Source organism: Arvicanthis niloticus, chromosome 6 (assembly GCF_011762505.2).
Source record: "Arvicanthis niloticus isolate mArvNil1 chromosome 6, mArvNil1.pat.X, whole genome shotgun sequence".
In the NCBI taxonomy this organism is placed as follows: Eukaryota; Metazoa; Chordata; class Mammalia; order Rodentia; family Muridae; genus Arvicanthis; species Arvicanthis niloticus.
This window is the reverse complement of record NC_047663.1, coordinates 50,737,600-50,759,746: the sequence shown is the minus strand read 5'-3', so window position 1 is coordinate 50,759,746 and position 22,147 is coordinate 50,737,600. Positions and strand designations below refer to the sequence as shown.

The 22,147-nt window shown below is 41.2% G+C and overlaps 1 protein-coding gene across 2 annotated transcripts in view; it reads right to left on the bottom strand.

The window, feature by feature from the left end:
- Nucleotides 1-22,147, bottom strand: part of LOC117710287 (NACHT, LRR and PYD domains-containing protein 1a-like) — a 63,839-nt gene that overhangs the window by 9,549 nt on the left and 32,143 nt on the right. Inside the window, exons 8-13 of one of the 2 annotated variants that reach the window (XM_034505033.2) lie at nt 21,418-21,509; nt 20,049-20,148; nt 19,029-19,252; nt 15,360-15,622; nt 14,731-14,856; nt 13,764-13,905 (exon numbers count right to left, since the gene is read on the bottom strand). In XM_034505033.2, the coding sequence (XP_034360924.1) occupies nt 13,764-13,905; nt 14,731-14,856; nt 15,360-15,622; nt 19,029-19,252; nt 20,049-20,148; nt 21,418-21,509 (947 nt within the window). The remainder of the gene's footprint in view (nt 1-13,763; nt 13,906-14,730; nt 14,857-15,359; nt 15,623-19,028; nt 19,253-20,048; nt 20,149-21,417; nt 21,510-22,147) is intronic. The other variant, XM_076936412.1, reaches the window with a different exon arrangement.

Here is a 22,147-nt window from a genome sequence, read left to right as displayed (position 1 = left end):
AGGAAGTGCATGCTGACAGGAGCCTAATATAGCTGTTTCTTTAGTGGTCTGCCAGAGCCTGAAATACACAGAGGTGGATGCTCACAGCTAACCATTGAACTTATCATGGGGTTCCCAATGGAGGAGTGAGAGAGAAGACTGAAGGAACTGAAAGAGTTTGTGGTTCCATGAGGAGAGCAACAATACCAACCAACCAGAGCTCCCAGGGTCTAAATCACCAGCCTGGGAGCACATAGGGAGGGACCCATGGCTCCAGCTGTATATGTAGGGGAGGGTGACAGTGTCAGGCATAGGTGGGTGAGGAAGTCCTTGGTCCAGTGAAGGCTGGACGCCACAGTGTGGGGGAAATCGTGGGTGGGGAGGTGGGAATGGGAGGGTGGATTGAGAAGCAGAAGGGGTGGGGATGGAATAGGGAAAATGGGGAAAGGAGATTACATCTGGAATGTAAATAAAATATCCAATAAAAGAAGTTAAAAAAATCTTCTAAGGTCTCTTCTACACCTGAGATTGTCTCTTCTATCTCTTGTATATTTTTGGTGATGCTTACATCTGTAGTTCCCGACCTCTTTCCTTGGTTTTCCATTTCAATGGTTGCCTCCCTTTTGTTTTCTTTATTGTTTACACTTCCACTTTTAGGTCTTGGACAGCTTTGTTTAATTCCTTCACCTGTTTGATTGTGTTTTCCTGTATTTCTTTAAGAGATTTGTTTTCTCTTTAAGGGATTCTACCTGTTTACCTGTGTTTTCCTGTGTGTTTTCTTTTAGTGAGTTATTTATTTATCCTTAAAGGACTCTATTATCTTCATGAGATAGAATTTTAGATCAGGATACCCAAAGATAATAAAAGCAATTTACAGAGGAGGCTGGACTCCGAGGAGCTCTAACATGCCCAGGAGTGTAGGTGAGTAGGCCAGGACACCCCCAAATAAAACTGGGAGTAAGTGGTACCCACAGGGACCCAGGAACTCCCTCAAGGCCAGTGGCATGGGACCCTTTTGTGCCTGTGCTCTGAGCAGTCCTAGGGTACCAGCTCTGCACCCAATTCTCCAAAACCCAAAGAAGGCTGGACTTCCAGAAGCTCTAACATGCCCAGGAATATAAAATGATAGGATCACAGGTGCTTGGGCACACCAGAATTTCAGGATCCCAGAAGCAGCCTGACTCCCAGGAGCTATCACAACCAGGATCTCAGGAGCACAGGATTACAGAGACAGCTGGACTGTGAGGAGTTCTAACACAACCAATATAACAGGACAGACAGGCTCCAGTCAGAGGCAGTGAGTGAAGGTAGCACTAGAAATAATCAGATGGTGAAAGGCAAGCACAAGAACATAAGCAACAGAAACCAAGGTTACTTGGCATTATCAGAATCTAGTTCTCTCACCATAGCAAGTCCTGAATCCCCCATGAAACCAGAAAAGCAAGATTCAGATTTAAAATCACTTCTCATGATGATGATAGAAGACTTTAAGAAGGACATAAATAACTCCCTTAAAGAAATACAGGAGAGAACACATGTGAACAGGTAGAAGCCCTTAAATAGGAAACACAAAAATCCCTTAAAGAATTGCAAGAAAACACAGCCAAACAGGTGAAGGAATTGAACAAAAATGATTCAGGACATAAAAATGGAAGTAGAAACAATGAAGAAATCACAAATGGAGACTACCCTGGAGATAGAAAACCCAGGAAAGGGATCAGGAGTCATGGATGCAAGCATCACCAACAGAATACAAGAGATACAAGAGAGAATCTCAGGTGCAGAAGATACCATAGAACATTGACACAACTGTCAAAAAAATACAAAATGCAAAAAACTCCTAACCCAAAACATCCAGGAAATCCAGAACAAAATGAGAAGACCAAACATATGGATAATAGGTATAGAAGAAAGTGAAGATTCCCAACTTAAAGGGCCAGTAAATATCTTCAACAAAATTACAGAAGAATACTTCCCTAATATAAAGGAAGAAATGCCTACAGAGCTCCAAGTAGACTAGATCAGAAAAGAAATTCCCCCGTCACATAATAATCAAAACATCAAATGCACAAAACAAAGAAAAAATGTTAAAAGTAGTAAGTGAAAAAGGTCAAGTAACATATAAAGGCAGACCTACCAGAATTACACCAGAATTCTCACCAAAGACTATAAAAGCCAGAAGATCCTGGACAGATGTCATAAAGACCCTAAGAGAACACAAATGCCATCTCAGGCTACTATACCCAACAAAATTCTCAATTAATATAGATGGAGAAACCAAGATATTCCATGACGTGGGGAGCTAACAAAAGGCAGCTATCATCCATGCAGCCATCTTGAACCATATATCCTGACAAGAGACTTGATTACAACAGCCTGCAACAGCTGAGCACACTCTGATAACATCTTGTTTTAGATACCCAGGATCTTTCCTTGGGTGTGTGAGACTTAAAGGTGTGATTTAGAGATAAAACCTAAGGGTGTGACTTAGAGGCGTGGCTTAGAAGTGAGACATATAAAAGGCAGAGGCAGACAGAAGAAGTTAGTTATTAGGTGTTAGGAGTAGGCACTTGAGTCTAGGCACTTGGAATATTATTAGACAACAGAGAATTAGACATTAGACAATTGGCACTTGGAAAGGCATTAGACAATTAGGCACATAGCACTTGGAGAAAGAACTTGGAACTTAGAGGCACTAGGGAATAGGGACTAGGAACTAGGACTAGGAACTCAAGATTTGGGACTTGGACTAGGAAGAGAGACTGAAAGATAAATGGGATTGAATCACACTCTGTCTGGTCTCCATTCTTCTGTGTCCGTCTTCACTCTCTCACTTGCTGAACCCCAACCCATGGACCAGAGCAGCTTGGGGCAGTGAGGGCTCTAACAACTTAGCCCCCAAGGCTTTTGGCAGTTCGGGTCCCAACATTGATAGAGCAGCCCCTGACATTTTGGCTCCCCCAAACGTGGGCTAGAGCAGTTCTCAACACCATGATAAAACCAAATTTATACAATATCTTTCCACAAATCCAGCCCAACAAAGGATAGAAGAGGGAAACCACCAACACAAGGAGGGAAATTATACCCTAGAAAAAGCAAGAAAGTAATCTTCCAACAAACCCAAAAGAAGATAGCTACACAAGCATAATTTCATCTCTAATAACAGAAATAACAGGAAGCAACAATCACTTTCCCTTAATATCTCTTAACATCAATGGACTCAATTCTCCAATAAAAACACATAGACTAATGGACTGGATACATAAACAGGACCCAACATTTTCCTGCATACAGAAAACACACCTCAGTGACAAAGACAGACACTACCTCTGAGTAAAAGGCTGGAAAACAATTTTTCAAGCAAATGGTCCCAAGAAACAAGCTGGAGTAGCCATTCTAATATAGAATAAAATCGACTTTCAACCAGAAGTTATCAAGAAAGATAAGAATGGACACTTCATACTCGTCAAAGGAAAAATCTACCAAGATGAAATCTCAATTCATACATCAATGTTCCAAATGCAAGGGCACCCACATTCATAAAAGAAACTTTACTAAAGCTCAAAGCACACATTGCACCTCATGCAATAATAGTGGGAGACTTCAACACCCCACTCTCATCAATGGACAGATCATGGAATCAGAAACCAAACAGAGATACAGTAAACTAAGAGAAGTTATAAACCAAATGGATTTAGCAGATATTTATAGAACATTTCATCCAAAACAAAAGAATATACCTTCTTCTCAGCACCTCATGGTACCTTCTCCAAAATAGACCATACAATTGGTTACAAAACAGGCCTCAACAGATACATGAAAATTGAAATAATCTCATCCATCCTATCAGATCACCAGGGACTAAGTCTGGTCTTCAATAATGATAAAATCAATGGAAAGTCCACATACACAAGGTAACTGAAGAATGTTTTACTCAATGATAACTTGGTCAGGGAAGAAATAAAGAAAGGAATTAAAGACTTTTTAGAATTTAATGAAAATGAGGACACATCATACCAAATCTTATGGGTCACAATGAAAGCAGTGCTAAGAGGAAAATTGATAGCTCTGAGTGCCTACAAAAAGAAACTGGAGAGAGCACACAGCAGCTTGACAGCACACCTGAAAGCTCTAGAACAAAAAGAAGCAAATGCACCCAAGAGGAGTAGATGGCAGAAAATAATCAAACTCAGGTCTGAAATCAACCAAGTAGAAACAAAAAGACTTATACAAAGAATGAACAAAACAGGGAGCTAGTTCTTTGAGAAAATCAACAAGATAGATAAACCCTTAGTCAGACTAACCAGAAGGCACAGAGAATTAATAAAATCAGAACTGAAAAGGGAGACATAGCAACAGAAACTGAGGAAATTAAAAAAATCATCAGATCTTACTACAAAATCCCATACTCAACAAAACTGAAAAATCTGGATGAAATGGACAATTTCCTAGACAGATACAAGATACCAAAGTTAAATCAGGGTCAGATAAACCATCTAAATAGTCCTATAATTCCTAAAGAAATAGCAGCCGTCATTATAAGTCTTTCTACCAAAAAAAATCCCAGGACCAGATAGTTTTAGTGTAGAATTCTATCAGACCTTCAAGGTCTGATAGAATTCTAGGTCTAATACCAATTTTCCATAAACTATTCCACAAAATAGAAACAGAAGGAACACTACCCACTTCATTCTATAAAGCCACAACTATGCTCATACCTAAACCACACAAAGATCCAACAAGGAGAGAGAACTTTAGGAAGCTAGCTTATGAATACTGATGCAAAAGTATTCAATAAAATCCTCAAAAATTGAATCTAAGAACACATCAAAACAATCATCTATGATGATCAAGTAGGCTTTATCCCAGGAATGCAGGGATGGTTCAATATTTGGAAATGCATCAATGTAATATACTGTATAAACAAACTCAAAGAAAAAAACCCCACATGATCATCTCACTAGATGCTGAGAAAGCATTTGACCAAATTCAACACCCCTTCATGTTAAAAGTCTTGGAAAGATCAGGAAGTCAAGGCCCATACCTAAACATAGTAAAAGCAATATACAGCAAGCCAAGCCAACATCAAACTAAATGGAGAGAAACTTGAAGCCATCCCACTAAAATCAAGGACTAGATAAGGCTGCCCACTCTCTCCCTACCTATTCAATATAGTATTGGAAGTCCTAGCCAGAGCAATTAGGCAACAAAAGGAGATCAAAAGAATACAAATTGGAAAGTAAGAAGTTAAAATATCACTATTTGCAGATGATATGATAGTATACTTAAGTGACCCCAAAACTTCCACCAGAGAGCTCCTAACCCTGATAACTTCAGCAAAGTGTCTGGATATAAAATTAACTCAAACAAATCAGTAGCCTTCCTCTACAAAAGGATAAGCAGGCTGGGAAAGAAATTAGGGAAACAAAACCCTTTACAATAGTCACAAATAATATAAAAATACCTCGGTGTGAATCTAACCAAGCATGTGACAGATCTGTATGACAAAAAACTTCAAGTCCCTGAAGAAAGAAAACGAATATCTAAGGAGTTGGAAAGATCTCCTATGCTCATGGATTGGTAGGATTAATATAGTAAAAATGGCCATCTTTCTGAGAGCAATCTACAGATTTAATGCAATTCCCATCAAAATTCCAACTCAATTCTTTACAGAGATAGAAAGAGCAATTCTCAGATTCATTGGGAATAACAAAAAAACCCAGGATAGTGAAAACTATTCTCAACAATAAAAGAATTTCTGGGACAATCACCATCCCTGACTTCAAGACCAATTCTCTATAAACAATTCCACAAAATCGAAACAGAAGGAACACTGCTCAATTCTATACTACAGAGCAGTAGTGATAAAGACAATCAATGGAGTAGAAATGAAGACCCAGAAATGAACCCACATACCTGTAGTCACTTGATATTTGACAAAGGAGCTAAAATGGAGAAAAAGATAGCATTTTCAACAAATGGTGTTGGTTGAACTGGAGGTCAGCAAGGAAAAGAATGCAAATTGATCCATTCTTATCTCATTGTACAAAAGCTCAAGTCCAAGTGGATCAAGGACCTACATATAAAACCAGACACATTGAAACTAATAGAAGAGAAAGTGAGGAAGCGCCTTGAACACATGGGCACAGTGGAAAAATTCCTGAACAGAACACCAATGGGTTAGGCTTAAGATCAAGAATTGACAAATGGGACCTCATAAAATTGCAAAGCTTCTGTAAAGCAAAGGACACTGTCAATAGGCCAAAACAGCAACCAACAGATTGGGAAAAGATCTTAACCAATCTTACATCAGATAGAGGGCTAATATCCAAAATATACAAAGAACTCAAGAAATTGGACTCCAGACAATCAAATAACTCTATTAAAAATGGGGTACAGAGCTCAACAAAGAATTTTCAACTGAGGAATATTGAATGGCCGTGTAGCACCTAAAGAAATGTCCAACATCCTTAGCCACTGAGATTCCACTTCACACTAGTCAGACTGGCTAAGATTAAAAACTCAGATGACAGCACATGCTGGTGAGAATGTGGAGAAAGAGGAACACTCCTCCATTGTTGGTGGGATTGCAAGCTGGTACATTCTGGAAATCAGTCTGGAGGTTCCTCAGAAAGTTGCACATAGTATTACTTGTGGATCCAGCTATACCACTTCTGGGCATATACCCTAAAGATGTTCCAACATATATCAAGGACACATGCTTCACGTGTTCATAGCAGCTTTATTTATAATAGCCAGAAGGTGGAAAGAACCCAGATGTCCTTCAACAAAGGAATGGATACAGAAAATGTGGTACATTTACACAATGGAGTACTACTCAGCTATTAAAAACAATGAATTCGATAAATTCTCAGGCAAATGGATGGAACTACACAATATTATCCTGAGTGAGGTAATCCAATCACAAAAGAAGGCACATAGTATGCACTCACTGATAAATGGATATTATCCCCAAATCTCACAATACCCAAGACATAACTCACAGACCACATGAAGCCCAAGAAAAGGAAAGACCAAAGTGTGGCCACTTTGGGGCTTCTTAGGAGTAACAAGATACTCACAGGAGCAAATATGAGACAATATGTGGAGCAGAAAATGGAGAAGGAACCTTCCAGAGACTGCCCCACCTGGGATTCATCCCAGGTGCAATCACCATATGCAAACACTGTTGTTCATGTCTGGAAGTGCATGCTGACAGGAGCCTGATATACCTTTCTCCTGAGAGGCACTGCCACAACCTATATATACAGAGGCAGATGCTTGCAGCTAACCATCAAACTGATCACAGGGTCCCTAGTGGAGGAATTAGAGAGAAGACTGAAGGAGTTGAAGGGGCTTGCGACTCCATGGTGAGAGGGACAATATCAACCAGCTAGAGCTCCCATGGTCTAAACTGCCAGCTTGGGACACACATGGAGGGACCCATGGATCCAGCTGAATAGTATAGGTAGTTGAGGATGGACTTGTCTGGCATCAGTGGGAGAGGAGGGCCTTGGTCCCTTGAAGGCTGGATTCTCCAGTGAGGGGGAATTCGAGGGTCGGGAGGTGGGAGTGGTTGGATGGGTAGGGGCACACTCTCATAGAAATAAGAGGAGGGAGGATGGGTGCAGGAGTTTCTGGGGGGGGCAATGGGGAAAGGGGATAACATGTGAAATCTATATAAATAAAGTATCCAATAATAAAAAAACAAAAATGCAAAACAAACAAACAAACAAACAAAAAACCAGATAATGGAACTGGCTATTGCAGTCAAACATTTGAGACTTTTTGGCAGAATTTAACATTACCCATGTTACTGGGATTCCTTATAATTGTCAAGGTCAAGAGACTGTGGAAAGGGCCCTTGGAACTTTAAATCAATATCTTCAGAAAATAAAAAAGGGGGAATATATCCCCATATATCACAAAATTATTTAAATCATGTTCTTTTTATTTTAATTTTTTAAAAATTTGGATGCCAAGGAACTTTCTGCTGAGTGTCTATGGCGCTCTACAACTAGGCATACTTATGCATAGGTGAAAGGGAAGAATCCACTTACTGGCATAAGGAGTGATCTCAATCAGGTATTAAATATGGGGAAGAGGGTATGTTTGTGTTTTTTCTGCAGGATGCTGAAGGAGCATGGTGGCTGCCAGAGTGACAGGTGAGACATGCTGATGCCAGGACAAAGAATGATGCTGACCTGTGAGCTTGCTGAGTGCCCTGACAATGGTGACTGGGAAGCTGTATTGTACATATGTTCCCGACCCACCATTACTTACCTATACCCCTGATAGGACAAGCTGCCTTGCTTCAAGTTTTTAGACCTTGTGGAACAGGGAATCAAAAAGAGAAGTTGTAATGACTCTCATATTGTTCTTAAATGTGACTAGTTATTCGGACTCAATCATGTACTGATTTAGAAAGAAATCCAATATTGGAAATAACAGTCTTCATTTGGAAGTCTGGTTCTGGACATTTTCAGAGACATATTTGGAAGTTAGCTGCAGTTCTCTATGATGTTATATTAGCAAGAGATAAAGTTGGGACAGGATCTGGATTTCAAACAGGTGTTAGCACATGTGTTAAGGCTCTTTTAATTGTCAAGTTAAAATTACTTTTGTTTCTTCGACAGTATTTAATGTAAGTTGCATTCATTGTACACCTTCTAATTGTGTTAGTGTTTTGAAATTGGGCATGTCAGTTATGGAGGTCTATCAACCAGCTTTTGTTTTATTGCCCTGAGTATCACAGAACCTTTGTATTCTAAAAATAGCTTGCAAGTACTGGGAGAAATGAGTCAGGCTTTAAGCAGAAGCAAGAGGGTAGTGGGCTTGATTATTGCTGGTATAACAGCTTTAATTACATTAATTGCTAGCACCACTGCTTCTGCAATTGCTTTGACACAAGAAGTTAAGACAGCTACTTTTGTTAATCATTTAGCAAAAAATGTTACTAATGTGTTGAATATATAAGAGGATTTAGGTAGGCATTTGGAAGAATGGATTGATGCTCTTTATCCTATTCAAGTTATTGGAAGGAGGTTCAGAATTTAAGAGTAAGGAGCCATCTCTAGTGTCATGCTAAATATCATTGGATTCATGCTAGTTCTAAAATTTACAGTGGTAGTCATTATAATTAGGAAAAAGTTTAAAGACACTTGCAGTGTACTTGGCATAATTCTAACACCTCTCTGGATGTTTTTTTTTTTTTTTAAAAGATTTATTTATTTTATGTATAGGAGTGCACTATCACTGTCTTCAGTCACACCAGAAGAGGGCATCAGATCCCATTACAGATGGTTGTGAGCCACCATGTGGTTGCTGGGAATTGAACTCAGGACCTCTGGAAGAGCAGTCAGTGCTCTTTAACCTCTGAGCCATCTCTCCAGCCTCCCTGGATGTTTTAACTTTACATAGTGAGCTTATGAATTTCAAGAATGCTGCTCTGCTGGGCATTGATGAGGTAGATACTGCTCATAAAATTAACCATGGCCTGAGGTCAGTATTTCTATTTTGGTCAAGCTTCAAGAATGGCATATATACCTTGATCATGCTAGCCCTTTTTGTCCTGGGAATACTTTTATTCCTGCCCATCATGTTAAAGCTTATCTTTAATAACATCAACATGTTGGCAGCCAAAGTACATGGCTTGAACCTGAAAATGGACACTTCAGACAGAGTTATTAAATTAACAGGCTGGCAAGCCAAGGATGGGTAAGATACTGTACAGAGCCTTACCAACCTAAAATAAAAGTATATTGCTTTTGATAATGCATACTCTGTGATGGGTAAGGAAGACATTCTTGTCAGAATGACCTAAGACAGGCTCAGTCTTGTTAATGAAATAAAAAAGGGGGAGAGGCAGAGAACCTTTGGGGCTGCTTGGCAAGAATCTGACATGGGCCAAGGACAAGGAACTAGGCTGCTTGGCAGGAATATGACATTGGCCAAAGACAAGGAAGTAGGCTTCAGGCAGGAATCTGACATTAGGCTAGAACAAAGAAGTAGGCTTCAGACATGAAATTGACTTTGGGCTAGGACAGGGAAGTTGGATCAGATATTTTGGTCATCCTGATAGGCCCTTAGAAACAGTGATCATGGGAGTGATCACAGAATTTTGTTTATTACCTTATTTGTTCTTTGACTATTTGTGTTTATTGTCTTGCTTGTTTCTTGACTATTTGCATCTATTGTATTGCTAGTCCCTCAACCTAGAACTGGCCTTAATACTTGCATGTATTTAAAATGGTACATAAGCAAAAAGGAGGAGGGGGGATAGTATAGGGGAGTTCTAAGGATGGGAAATGGGGAAAGGGGATGACATCTGAAATGTAAATAAATAAAATATCCAATTAAAAAGGGAATGGAATGTATATAAATTAATAACAAGAAAGAAAAAAAAAGCAATTTACAGCAAACCAACAGCCAATATCAAACTAAATGGAGAGATACTTGAAGCAATCCCACTAAAATCACGGAAAAGACAAGGATACCCGCTCTCCCCATATCTATTCAATATAGTTCTCGATGTTCTAGCAAGAGCAACACGACAACAAAAGGAGATCAAGGGGATACAAATTGCCAAAGAAGTCAAGGTATCACTATTTGCAGATGATATGATAGTACACATAAGCAACCACAAAAATTCTAGCAGAGAACTTCTACAGCTGATAAACAACTTAAGCAAAGTGGCCAGATATAAAATTAACTCAAGCCAGGCAGTGGTGGCACACGCCTGTAATCCCAGCACTTGGGAGGCAGAGACAGGCAGATTTCTGAGTCCAAGGCCAGCCTGGTCTACCGAGTGAGTCCCAGGACAGCCAAGGCTATACAGAGAAACCCTGTCTCAAAAAATCAAAAAGAAAAAAATAAAAAATAAAATTAACTCAAATAAATCAGTAGCCTTCCTTTAAACAAATGATAAACAGGCTGAGAAAGAAATTAGGGAAACAATATCCTTCACAACAGTCACAAGTAATATAAAATATTTTGGGGGTAATTCTAACCAAACGAGTGTAAGATCTGTATGACAATAACGTCAAGACTCTCAAGAAAGAAACCAAAGAAGATCTCAGAAAATGGAGAGATTTCCCATGTTCATTGATGGGCAGAATTAACATAGTAAAAATGGCCATCTACCAAAAGCAATCTACAGATTCAGCGAAATCCCCATCAAAATCCCGACACAGTTCTTCAAAGACATGGAACAGAAATTCTCAAATTATTCTGGAAAAGCAAAAAACCCAGAATAGTCAAAACAATTCTTAACAATAAAAGAATTTCTGGGGGGAACCACCATCTCTGACCTCAAGCTATACTACAGAGCAATAGTGATAAGAACTGCCTGATATTGGTACAGAGACAGACGTGTTGATCAATGGAATAGAATTGAAGACTCAGAAATAAAACCACACACTTACAGACACTTGATCTTTGACAAAGAAGCCAAAAATATATAATGGAAAAAAGAAAGCATCTTCAACAAAGGATACTTGTCTAACTGGCAGTCTGTATATAAAAAAAATGAAAATAGATCTGTATTTGTCACCTTGCACAAAACTCAAATAAAAGTGGATCAAGAACTTCAACATAAAACCAGATACACTGAATCTAATAGAAGAGAAAGTGGGAAAGAGTCTCAAACTCATTGGCACAGGGGGAAATTTCCTAAACAGAACTCCAATGGTTCAGGCACTAAGAACAAGAATTGATAAATGGGACTTCATGAAACTGGAAAGGTTCTGTAAGGCAAAGGAAATAGGCAATAGGACAAACTGGCAACCTGCAGATTAGGAAAAAAATCTTCACTAACCCCACATCCCATAGAGGGATAATATCCAAAATATATAAAGAACTCAAGAAGCTAACCACCAAGAAACCAAACAACCTAATCAAAAAATGGTGTATAGAACTAAACAGAGAATTCACAATGAAGGAATCTCGAATGGTTGAGAAACACATAAAGAAATGTCCAGAGTCCTTAGTTATCAGGGAAATGCAAATCAAAATGACCCTGAGATTCCACCTTACACCAATCAGAATGGCTGAGATAAAAAACTCAGCACATGTTGGTGAGGATGTGGAGAAAGAGGAACACTCCGCCATTGCTGGTGGGATTGCAAACTGGTACAACCTCTTTGGAAAACAATCTGGAGGTTCCTCAGAAAATTGGAAATAGATCTATCTGAAGACCTGCTGTACCACTCTTGGGCATATACCCAAAAGATGCCCCACCATGCCACAGGGGCACACATTCCACTATGTTCATAGCAGCCTTGTTTGTGATAGCCAGAAGCTGGAAACAACCCAGATGTTCCACAACAGAAGAATATAGAAAATGTGGTTCATTTACACAATGGAATACTACTCAGCCATTAAGAATGGGACATCATTAGTTTTCCAGGCAAATGGATGGAATTAGAAAATGTCATCCCGAGTGAGGTAATTCAGACCCAAAAGGATATGCATGGTATGTACTCACTAATAAGTAGATATTAGCCAAAAAGTACAGAATTCTCAGGATACAATCCACAGAACTCAAGAAGGCTAGCAAGCCAAAGGGTCCAAGTGAGAATGCCTCAATCCCACTTGTAAGGGAGAAGAAAGCAATCACAGGGAAGGGAGGGACCGGGATGGGAAAGGGGACAGGGAGGGGAAGAGGGAACATGATCAGGTACTGGCTGGGAAACAGGACCGAAGTTCTGAGGGTCAGCAGAAAGAATTAAAACAGGCAACCTCGGGAGGTAGGAGGTGGGGGCACCCTCTAAAATGTACCAGAGACCTGGGAGGTGAGAGACTCTCAGGACTCAAAGGGAGAGACCTTAGATGAAATGCCCTACAGTAGGGAGAGGGAACTTATAGAGCCCACCTCCAGTAGAAAGACAGGGCATCAAGTGGAGGGATGGAGTTGCCATCCCATAGTCAAAAACTCTGACCCAGAATTGTTCCTGTCTGAAAGTACTGCACGGACAAAGGCTGAGGAAAAGGAGGTCCAGTGATAGGCCCAACTTGTGATCAAGCTCAGGGGGAGGCCCCAAAGCCTGACACTATCACTGATGCTATGGTGTGTTTACAAACAGGGGTCTGCCATGACTGCCCTCTGAAAGGCCCAACAAGCAGCTGAAAGAGTCAGATGGAGATATTTACACCCAACCAGTGGACAGAAGCTGGTGTCCCCTGTGGTTAAATTAGGGGAAAGCTGGAAGAAGCTGAGGAGGAGGGCAAGCCTATAGGAAGACCAGCAGTCTTAATTAACCTGCCCTGGATCCCTCAGACACTGAGCCACCAACCAGGCAGCATATACCAGCTGATATGACACCCTCAACACATATACATCAGAGGACTGCCATGTCTGGACTCACTCAGAGAGTAATCCTCAAGAGACTTCAGACCCCAGGGAGTGAGGTCTGGTGGAGTGTGCAGGAGTGGGGACATCTTCTTAGAGACAGGGATGGTGGGAGGAGTTGTGGGATGTGGAACAGTTGGAGGGTGGACTGGGAGGTGGGGGATAAAGTTTGGACTATAAAAAATGATTTAAGAATAAAAAAATGAAAAAAGTGAAAAAATGAAAAAAAGTGTTTTTCCCCCTCATATATTTGTCACAATTGTGAAAAGCTGGTTAACACAGTGTCATAGTTTAAACTGTGCTCCTACTACCTTTTATTGATCCAGAAAAGCACATGACTGATCGGATTATTTTGTGGCACCAAGAAATAATGACAATACACATCTCTCCTTAATCATTGCCTTTCTTCAATTCCTAGGTCTTAAACTAATTTTACCTGGTTTCAGCAAGGCCTCCCATACAAGATTCATATGCCTCTTGTCTCTGATTTGCAACATGATCTCTGAATCCATATGTCCAATGTAGATCTCAGAGAAGAGCTGAGATTCCCCAGGGCTTCGGTAGCATAGCTCCAGTTCCTGGAGAGAGGGAGAGGGAGAGGGAGGGTAAGAGAAGAGGAAGGGGGAGAGGAAGGAAGAGAGGGGGTAGACAGGGGAGAGGGAGACTGTGAGAAGGCTCTACTCATGTGAATCAGGACTTTCCATTACCTCATAATCTCTTGATCTTGCATACCACAGTAGACACTATCTTTTGCACTGAGGTGACACAAGCCTTTGAACATGCATCTTAACTCTCAAGGCTGAGGACCTAGCAGGGACCCAGCATGTTGTTTCTTTTCTCATTATTCTGATAAAACCTGACAGAAAGCACCACAAGAAAAGTTTTATGTTGTTGTTTAGTTTCATGATGGGGAATGCATTGAGGCTGGGGCTCCATTCTTACTGGAAAAACGTGTGGCATGGTCTGTTATATCCTAGAGGATCAGGAATGAGCAGTCTGAGGTGGGAGCAGGGCAAGGTTATAAGCCTCGAGGCTTGCCACATATGGCTTGCTTCTGACAGCCAGGCCTCACAGATTTGGTTCCACAAATTCCCCAAATACTACCACTGTTTGGAGACCAACATTTACTGTTTGACATCTACACCTGTAGGAGACATTTCAGATTCAAACCATAACAGCCATAGATGAGTGAGAGCTCATCCTGAAGGCTCTGCTCACAGATCCTCAGCCTGGGCTGCTTCTCTCCATGTTTAGCTGGAAACTTCTGTGTCAGTCTGAATTGAATTCCTCAAGTCCCTAGGTCTACTCTGCATTCCTCTGTAGAAATCTCAGTTTTCTACAAATCCGTGTAATCAGCCCCACATGTTTCCCACGACTAGCATCAGAAACACCTGGATGCTCACCTTTGGGATAATTTCCACCTTTTTGGAGCCAGACACGATATAGCGGGAACCAACATAAAGAGCATCCACTGGGGGTGGCTTGTTTATGCGCACAAACTGGAACTTCATTTCCTCATCATCAATGGCCTGGGAACATTACAGACAGTAATTTATCTAGATTTCTGGGCTACAAGGTCTGATCTGAATAAAATGAGGTGGTTGATCAGCACATTTTGTGGGATAGGATGATGACATCTCATGATCTCCCTTCTATCTTGTGTTCTGACACACTGATATCTGGATTGTTGGCCCCGTTCATGTTCATTTTGGGAACAGGGTAACTGCCACAGAAGAAGGGAGCTGATGCAGGTTGTACATGGAGCATTTTCATCCTTCTGGTGGGTGGAAAGAGGATATAGAGTCTATTTGGGGATTAGTAAATTGGCCTCAAAACAGTTGAGTGAGACTCTGGTGTGTGCAGGGCAAGAAGAAGGCAGAATTGTATAGGCACACCAGGTTCCCCCTATAGAAATGTATCCAAACTGTATGTCTCAACTCTCAGTTCAGAATTTCTCCAAGGGGCTCAGTAGCTATAAGTCAAATTTTCTGTTTGCCCTCCATGGCCCAATATTTGTGGTCCTCAGTGTTACCTTCCGAATAGTGCAATCATTGGGGACCAGGTAAAGGTGAAAGGTGACATCCTCTAGATAGAGGGGATAGTAGATCAATGTGATGGAAGTGATGGGGATGAAGTATCCAACAGCAGGAATCAATCTCAGTAGAACTCCCATTGGGGAGAAGCTTGGGTTTTCCAGTACTGCGTAATGCTGTTCCACCTTTGCTGGGGTTTCTAGAACCACCCCATGTTCTTGAAAGTGGGCAACATGGAACAAGGAGATGTCCACTGTTTCCTCTGTGAAAGAAGAGATTCAAGGGATGTAGATTTAGTATTTCTGTTGATCCATGCTCGTCTGGGAAACTAGTACTCCATGATTGAGAATGATTGTGAATTTGTGGTTTGAATGAGAATGGGCTGCTCTATTTGTTGGAACTGCTTGGGAAGGATTAGGAGGTATTCCCTTGTTGAGGAGCTGTGTCACTGCTGGGCTTTGAGGTTTCAAAAGCTCATACACTATCAGTTTTGTTTCTCTCCCATCAGAATGTAAGCTCTCAACTATTGCTCTAAGCTCTAGTGCCGAGCCTGCCTGCTTGCTGCCATGTTCCTTCCCATGAAGGTCTGTGTATCATCCTCTGAAACTGTAAGCCCCAATGCATTTTTTCTTCTGTAACCTGCCTTAATTATGATTTCTATTTAGTTTGTATTTATTCTTTGATGTTTATGAGAAAAATTGACTATTATAAGATTTACTAATTAACTTCCAGTAATACTGTAGAACTACCAACTGTTTTCTCACTACAAATTAATCATGCCACAGAGGGTAAATGTGACTTGCTTCTAGGGGTGACTCATGCATAGTGCCTTTCATTGGGAGACAGATTTGAATTTGTCTCTGGATAAATGCTGCATGAATATTCACAGTGGAGTGGGGGGTTCATGATGGTCTCCTCCATGGATGCTATAAACAATACAGTCTCAGAGGCTACTGCCAAAAACTTGAGAACCTGCAGGTTCACCAAGGTGCTGCCATCACTAACCTCATTGTTTTGGGATTTTGCAGTGTTCACTAAAGTAAAAGTAAAGTCTTTGTTGAAAAACAGAGTTTTGCTGTTATGAATGAGATTCAGGGTACGTTTGTCCACTGACGGCAAAGCTATATGGATCAATGGAATGTTTAATCTTAAATGTCAACTTAATAAAATATAGTATCACCTTGGATCTAGGCCTGGGGGCATAACTGAAGGAGATTATATTGATTTAGGAAACTGATTTGGGCAGATCTACCCCAGGTGGGGTAACATCATTCCACAGACTAGGATCCAGGACTATGTTAAATGGAGAAGGTCACATGAACACAATCATTCACTGCTTTTGGCTCACTATTTGTTGATGCAAGTTTACCAGGTACTCCACTTCCATGTTAGACTTTCATGTCATGATGAACTGACTTTACCTTTGAACTGTGAGGCAAAATAAATAAATGTATTCTCTCCTGAGTTTCTTTGGTCAGTTTTTTTTTTGAGTCAAGAGTAAAGTAACATGGACAGAGAGTTGATATCAGAGGTTGGGTTGTTGCTAAAAAAAAAAAAAAGCCAGATCAAGTGTTTCTTAGGCCTTTGGAACTGTTTTGTGGATAAAATATTGAAGAATTTGAATCTTTGGACTGGAAATACTCTATCCTGAGAGCAGAGCTTATGGTGATGTCATGGTGAATGCAGGAAAGACAAGAATGCCAAGACAGGCAGTGGAAGCCAGCTCATGAAGTTCCAGAGAATAGAAAGGTTTTTATTGGGAAATTTAATGAAAGAATCTATTCATGCTACAGGTTGGTCAAGAATATGGATTTTTTGTTTTAATGCCTTGAATGTGAGTGAAGATGAATTTAAATATAAGGGAACTAATTTGGCAGGAGAAGTTTCTTGACAATGAACATTCTAAATGTAATTGTTAGAGACCATCATCACAGAAGAGAAAGTTGTATTGTACTATCGCAATAGGAAAGGTGTCTTGAGGGCGAAATCTTACTCTATAGGCTTCATCTTGTGAAGAACTAAATATATTTAAATGAAGAAAGCCCTAACTGATGGTTTTTCTGTTTCAAAATCTTAAGTAAGTCTTTTCCTATGGTCAGTATATCATACAGCTATCTGAAGTATCATGGTACTTTAAGATGTGGCCACATCTCAAAGCTGTTAGTAGAACTTGGCAGTATCATCTCTGTAGGTTTTTTTATGCTTGAAAGATGCTGTACTGAGGGGTTTCATTGAGTCAAGATGCACAGCTTCAGATAGCAGCTGAGGCCAGGCAGTGTGTCTGAGTCAAAGATCCTGCAAGGACGTCCTAACAGGTCATTCTGTGAACTTTTGAAAGGGAAGCCTAAGAGGCAATAGAAATCCTAGGACATAGAAAAGCCAGAATCCCAGTTTCTATTGCCGAAGAGAGTTGTAGGAAAAGAGTAGAGTGGTGGCCTGAGAGAAAGGCTATCTGTGCTTCATGTGCAGAACTGGAGGGGTGGAGGTACGTAAGAGTGAGTCCAGTGACTGACACCATGAGCTCCATAGCTGGACACAAAACTGCAGAATTTCGTGTTTATGATGGTGTTTTGTCTTGCTGTGGGCTGAGAATTCCTTGTTATTCCCGGATCTTCCATGTTGGAACATCCGTGTTTATTCTGTGCCATTATATGTTGGAAGTATGTACCTTGTTTTTTATTTCATAGGAGCTCACAGACATTGCCTTGCATCTCTGTTTAGATGCAGACGTTTAAACTCTTAAAATTATTAAGTTCTAATGGGACCTTCAAAACAAGATTGTATTTTTCATGATGAGATGAAACTGAAATTTCAGAGACAGAGATTAGATAGTTATGATTTAAAGTGATGTGCTTGGGTATGAAGTTGACAGTGGTCAGAACTGTGAAGATTAATGTCACTTGTCAACTTGATGTGGTTCTTGCTAATGAGCCTATTCTCATGACCCTGTGGTTGGATATCTGGTCTGCCTCAGATGGTGAGGGGCAAGAGGGCAGAGGGGATCTCTCCTTCTCCTGGCCTGTGGTACCTGATTGCAGATGGGTCGCGGTGCTAGTTCTCCATCACTGGGTGCTCATGGCTGGCACACCCACTCCCCTTGACCAGGGCCAGCACTACTAGGCTGCCCAGGTAAGCTGTAGGGCTATGAGGAGAAGGAGGCTTCTGAGCTCCTCAGCTCAGCTGGGGAGACCCTTCCCTGGGAGCTGCAATGCCTCTGCTGAGGAGGCTTCTTCTCAGAGCTGTGTGAGCTCCCATGTCTCAGGATGACCTTCCATTGGGATACCATCTCCCCTCAGGGTTGAATGGTTCCTGAGCTTCCAAGTTCCAGGGTGCCCTTCCATCTGAGCAGAAACAGTACACCTTGAGGGGCATAGTTTTTAATGAGTAATTTATAATCACCAGTTAATATTACTACTGAGGACATCACTGTCTAATTAGGAATACCTTCTGGTGAAACAGAAATAAAGGCTGGGAGACATGTGCTTCAAAGAAGATACATCAGACAGGAAGGGATGACAAAACATATCATTGTCCACCTCTGTAAACTGCTCTGCCTCATTAAGGAAACCTTGAAACTCTTCTTTATTACCCACCATCCTTTAGTTCCTCCATGGCCTGTCAAGTCCATCCATTACTACCATCCTCCTCCTAAAGCTTCCCTTGGTTACCTTGGAGGAACACAAAATGAGGGAGGTAGACAGCAGTCACAGCTCCTTGCTCAGCCTTGATGTCAAACAGAGGTCCAACCACCATGTGACTGTGTTGCAAGGGAGTCTTGTCCAGGTATTGGCTCCAGGAACAGAATTCAATCTCAATTGTCACTGCCCTTGTCACCACAAAGTGGAGTCCTGTGCTGGGACAGTTGTAGGAACCAGCCATGGGCAATTGAACTCTGGAAGAGGAGAAGCAGACACCAGTTCATATCTGTACTACTCATCTGTTGTGTGCAGACCCAGTGCAGAGCTCTGAGGAGGATAGGGCTGCCGTACATATGGCCATGTTCTCAGTTTCAATGGTTCTTGGCCCACAATGGTTGTTAGTGAAGCAGGAGTGCAGAGAGCTCAGAGATTTAAGGTGAATCTAAGGACAGGAAAACCCGAATGTAATGAGGGGAGGGATGCTATGTACACCAGGAATAAAATAATCACCAGAAGACCACATTTCAGATAATGAGTGAAGCTGAGCACAGACTTTTTAGGTGAAATGACAGACTCAAGTCAGCACAGTTGATGTGCTAGTGGTGTGCTGGTTTGGAAGACAAGGTCCTATTCTAATCATGTGGGATGCTTAGTGAAATTATTGTGGGTGAAATCACATGGTGTTGTGGACTTATAATACTGTGACAGCTGTACAATACTTACTGTGATAGACTGACAATACTGTGACAGTGTTGACAAAGGAAGAATTAGCATAGTTGAAACAAATTGGAAGTGGTTGATGAATCTGAGGAACTGAACAGGGAAGTAGGTGTGGTCTTCTGTTTTATAAATTTTTGAAAAGTTTTGAAGAAGACCCCTGTTTTTATAACAGCTCCAAATTTTTATTGCAGTCCTGGCCTAACTTCCTGCATTGGTAAAGGAAGGAGAAGCCATGGTAGAGACTGGGGAGGGGGGCATTTCTATCTGTGTGGATCCCTTATGGAAAGTAGACTGTGAAAAGCCAGTCTTTGCCAGGCAAAGCTCACTCACCGGTACAGGTTCCTCTCTCTGTCAACCACCTCAGTAGCCACAGGTCCTGTTGGGCCCCAGAAGTCATCATCAGTTCCCAGAGTTTCCATGGGTTTATCTACTAGAGAGACAGGAGAGCATGAATAAAAGTTCTTTAATGGTACAAGTTATGAGCAGCCCTCCTGCAGAAGAGGCCCAACAGTGTTCACTCTGTGTTGTCCAGTCTCATCTTTCCTGATTTCCCCAGTAATGTTTCATGCCTGAACCCTTGTCTAGGTTGACCAGCTTAGGCCTTATGAGGAAGTGCATCAGCAGTCTGTATCACTCGTCCTTGGGCTACCTGCATACACACATGCTCACACACACACACACACACACACGTGTGTGTGTGTGTGTGTGTGTGTGTGTGAGAGAGAGAGAGAGAGAGAGAGAGAGAGAGAGAGAGAGAGAGAGAGAGAGAGATTTTTAAAATTTTTCTTTACATTGTGCTTTGTGAGCAGCCATCCTGCCATACTGATCCTAAGCCAGCCTTTGTGTTTTCTTTCTTCCTAGCATGTCTCAAGTGGGTATGCTGAGAACAGAGCCCAACTCAAAAAATGGATGAGCAGGGATAGGGAGCTGAGTCCTAGGCTATAGAGAGGGAACCATGGAGCAGAGCCTGATACAAGCTAAGACTTGAGAGAGGGGCAGCAGTAGCCTCCAAGGCTGAGAAAGAAGGAAGTAATTCTCCCTCTGGGTTCTAGGTGTGGAAGGTCTTGCAAGGGGTGGGGATCTTGTATATGGTGAGGTTGTGCTGTTCAGCTTCAGAGATGGGATAGAAATGATGACCACTTTCAGAACATTTATTACAGATAATGTTTTCTGTATGGTACAGGGAATGTGCACCCATGAAACCTCACCAATATCACTGGCTCAACAAGATCTACTCAATGACAACAGTAGTTGCATGCTAATGTGAATGAGAGAAATCTCATATTGCCCCACCCTTAAGTGAAGAGATATAGGCACTTAACAACTAGTAAGAAACAGGTAACATCAGTCTTCCCAAGCAAGGGTTACCACATAGGTTTTCCAATCCTAAGTGGTCACCCTCGAACTTATATACATGACCAACAGTAAATGGACCCATCAGGTATTTATATATACATACGTATACATAAGTGTAAACACACATATTTTAATGACAATATTAAAGAAGAGGTCATGAATTTGAGAGTTTGTGGATGGAACACAGGAGGAGTTGGAGTGACTAGAAGGAGGGGCAGAAATGATGTTAATATAGTACTTATATACAAAATTCGAAAAAATTAAAAAAATGAAATGATGACTTCCTCTACAGATGCTCTTGCAACCTATACTCACCTGCTGCGGGTCTGATCCCTTCACATACCTGACTGTTGTCGCTCCTTCTTGAATGAGGTTGGGCTACCACCCACTTCTTCTTCATCCATGTTCTCAGTGGGGACCATTACATATGGCTTCCTACACATAGACATATTTTCCCTCAGATGTCAGGAAAAATAAGGAATGCCAGGGATATGTGCACAATATCTCCACACAAAATCCAACCCATCTGGATTTTAACTCTGTCCCATGCTTCTTCTCTGAGCCACAAATGTATGAAGGCCCCATCCTCTTGTGCATCCATGGTGCCAGAACCAGTATAATCTCAATCCCTCCTTTGCTTTATATGAATGTGTTCCCCAGTTTTCACACATTAGAAAGTTAATCCCCAATGCAATGTTACAGTGCTCATAGGATGAAGGAAGGGTCAGACAAAATGAAATCATGAGCTCTTTGCCTTCATGAAGGGGTCAATAGCATCGTCACAGAGGTAGATTCCTGTGCTCTGAACAGATTGATCCAAAAGCTAATTTAATTTCTTGCTCTCAACATTCCCTGTTGTGAAATCAGATGGAAGAGCAAGAAAGGCTTCTCTAGATGCAGAGTCCATGTCTTTGCCCTTCCTTATATCCATAACTGCAATGAATAGTCTCTGTTCTTTATACGTGGTGCCCAGTGTCAGACATTGTGCTATAGCCAGAAAACAATCACTCACTGTGAATGCCAATCACCTATATACAATACCTTCTAACTATCCCCTCCCTTCTGTTCTCTGC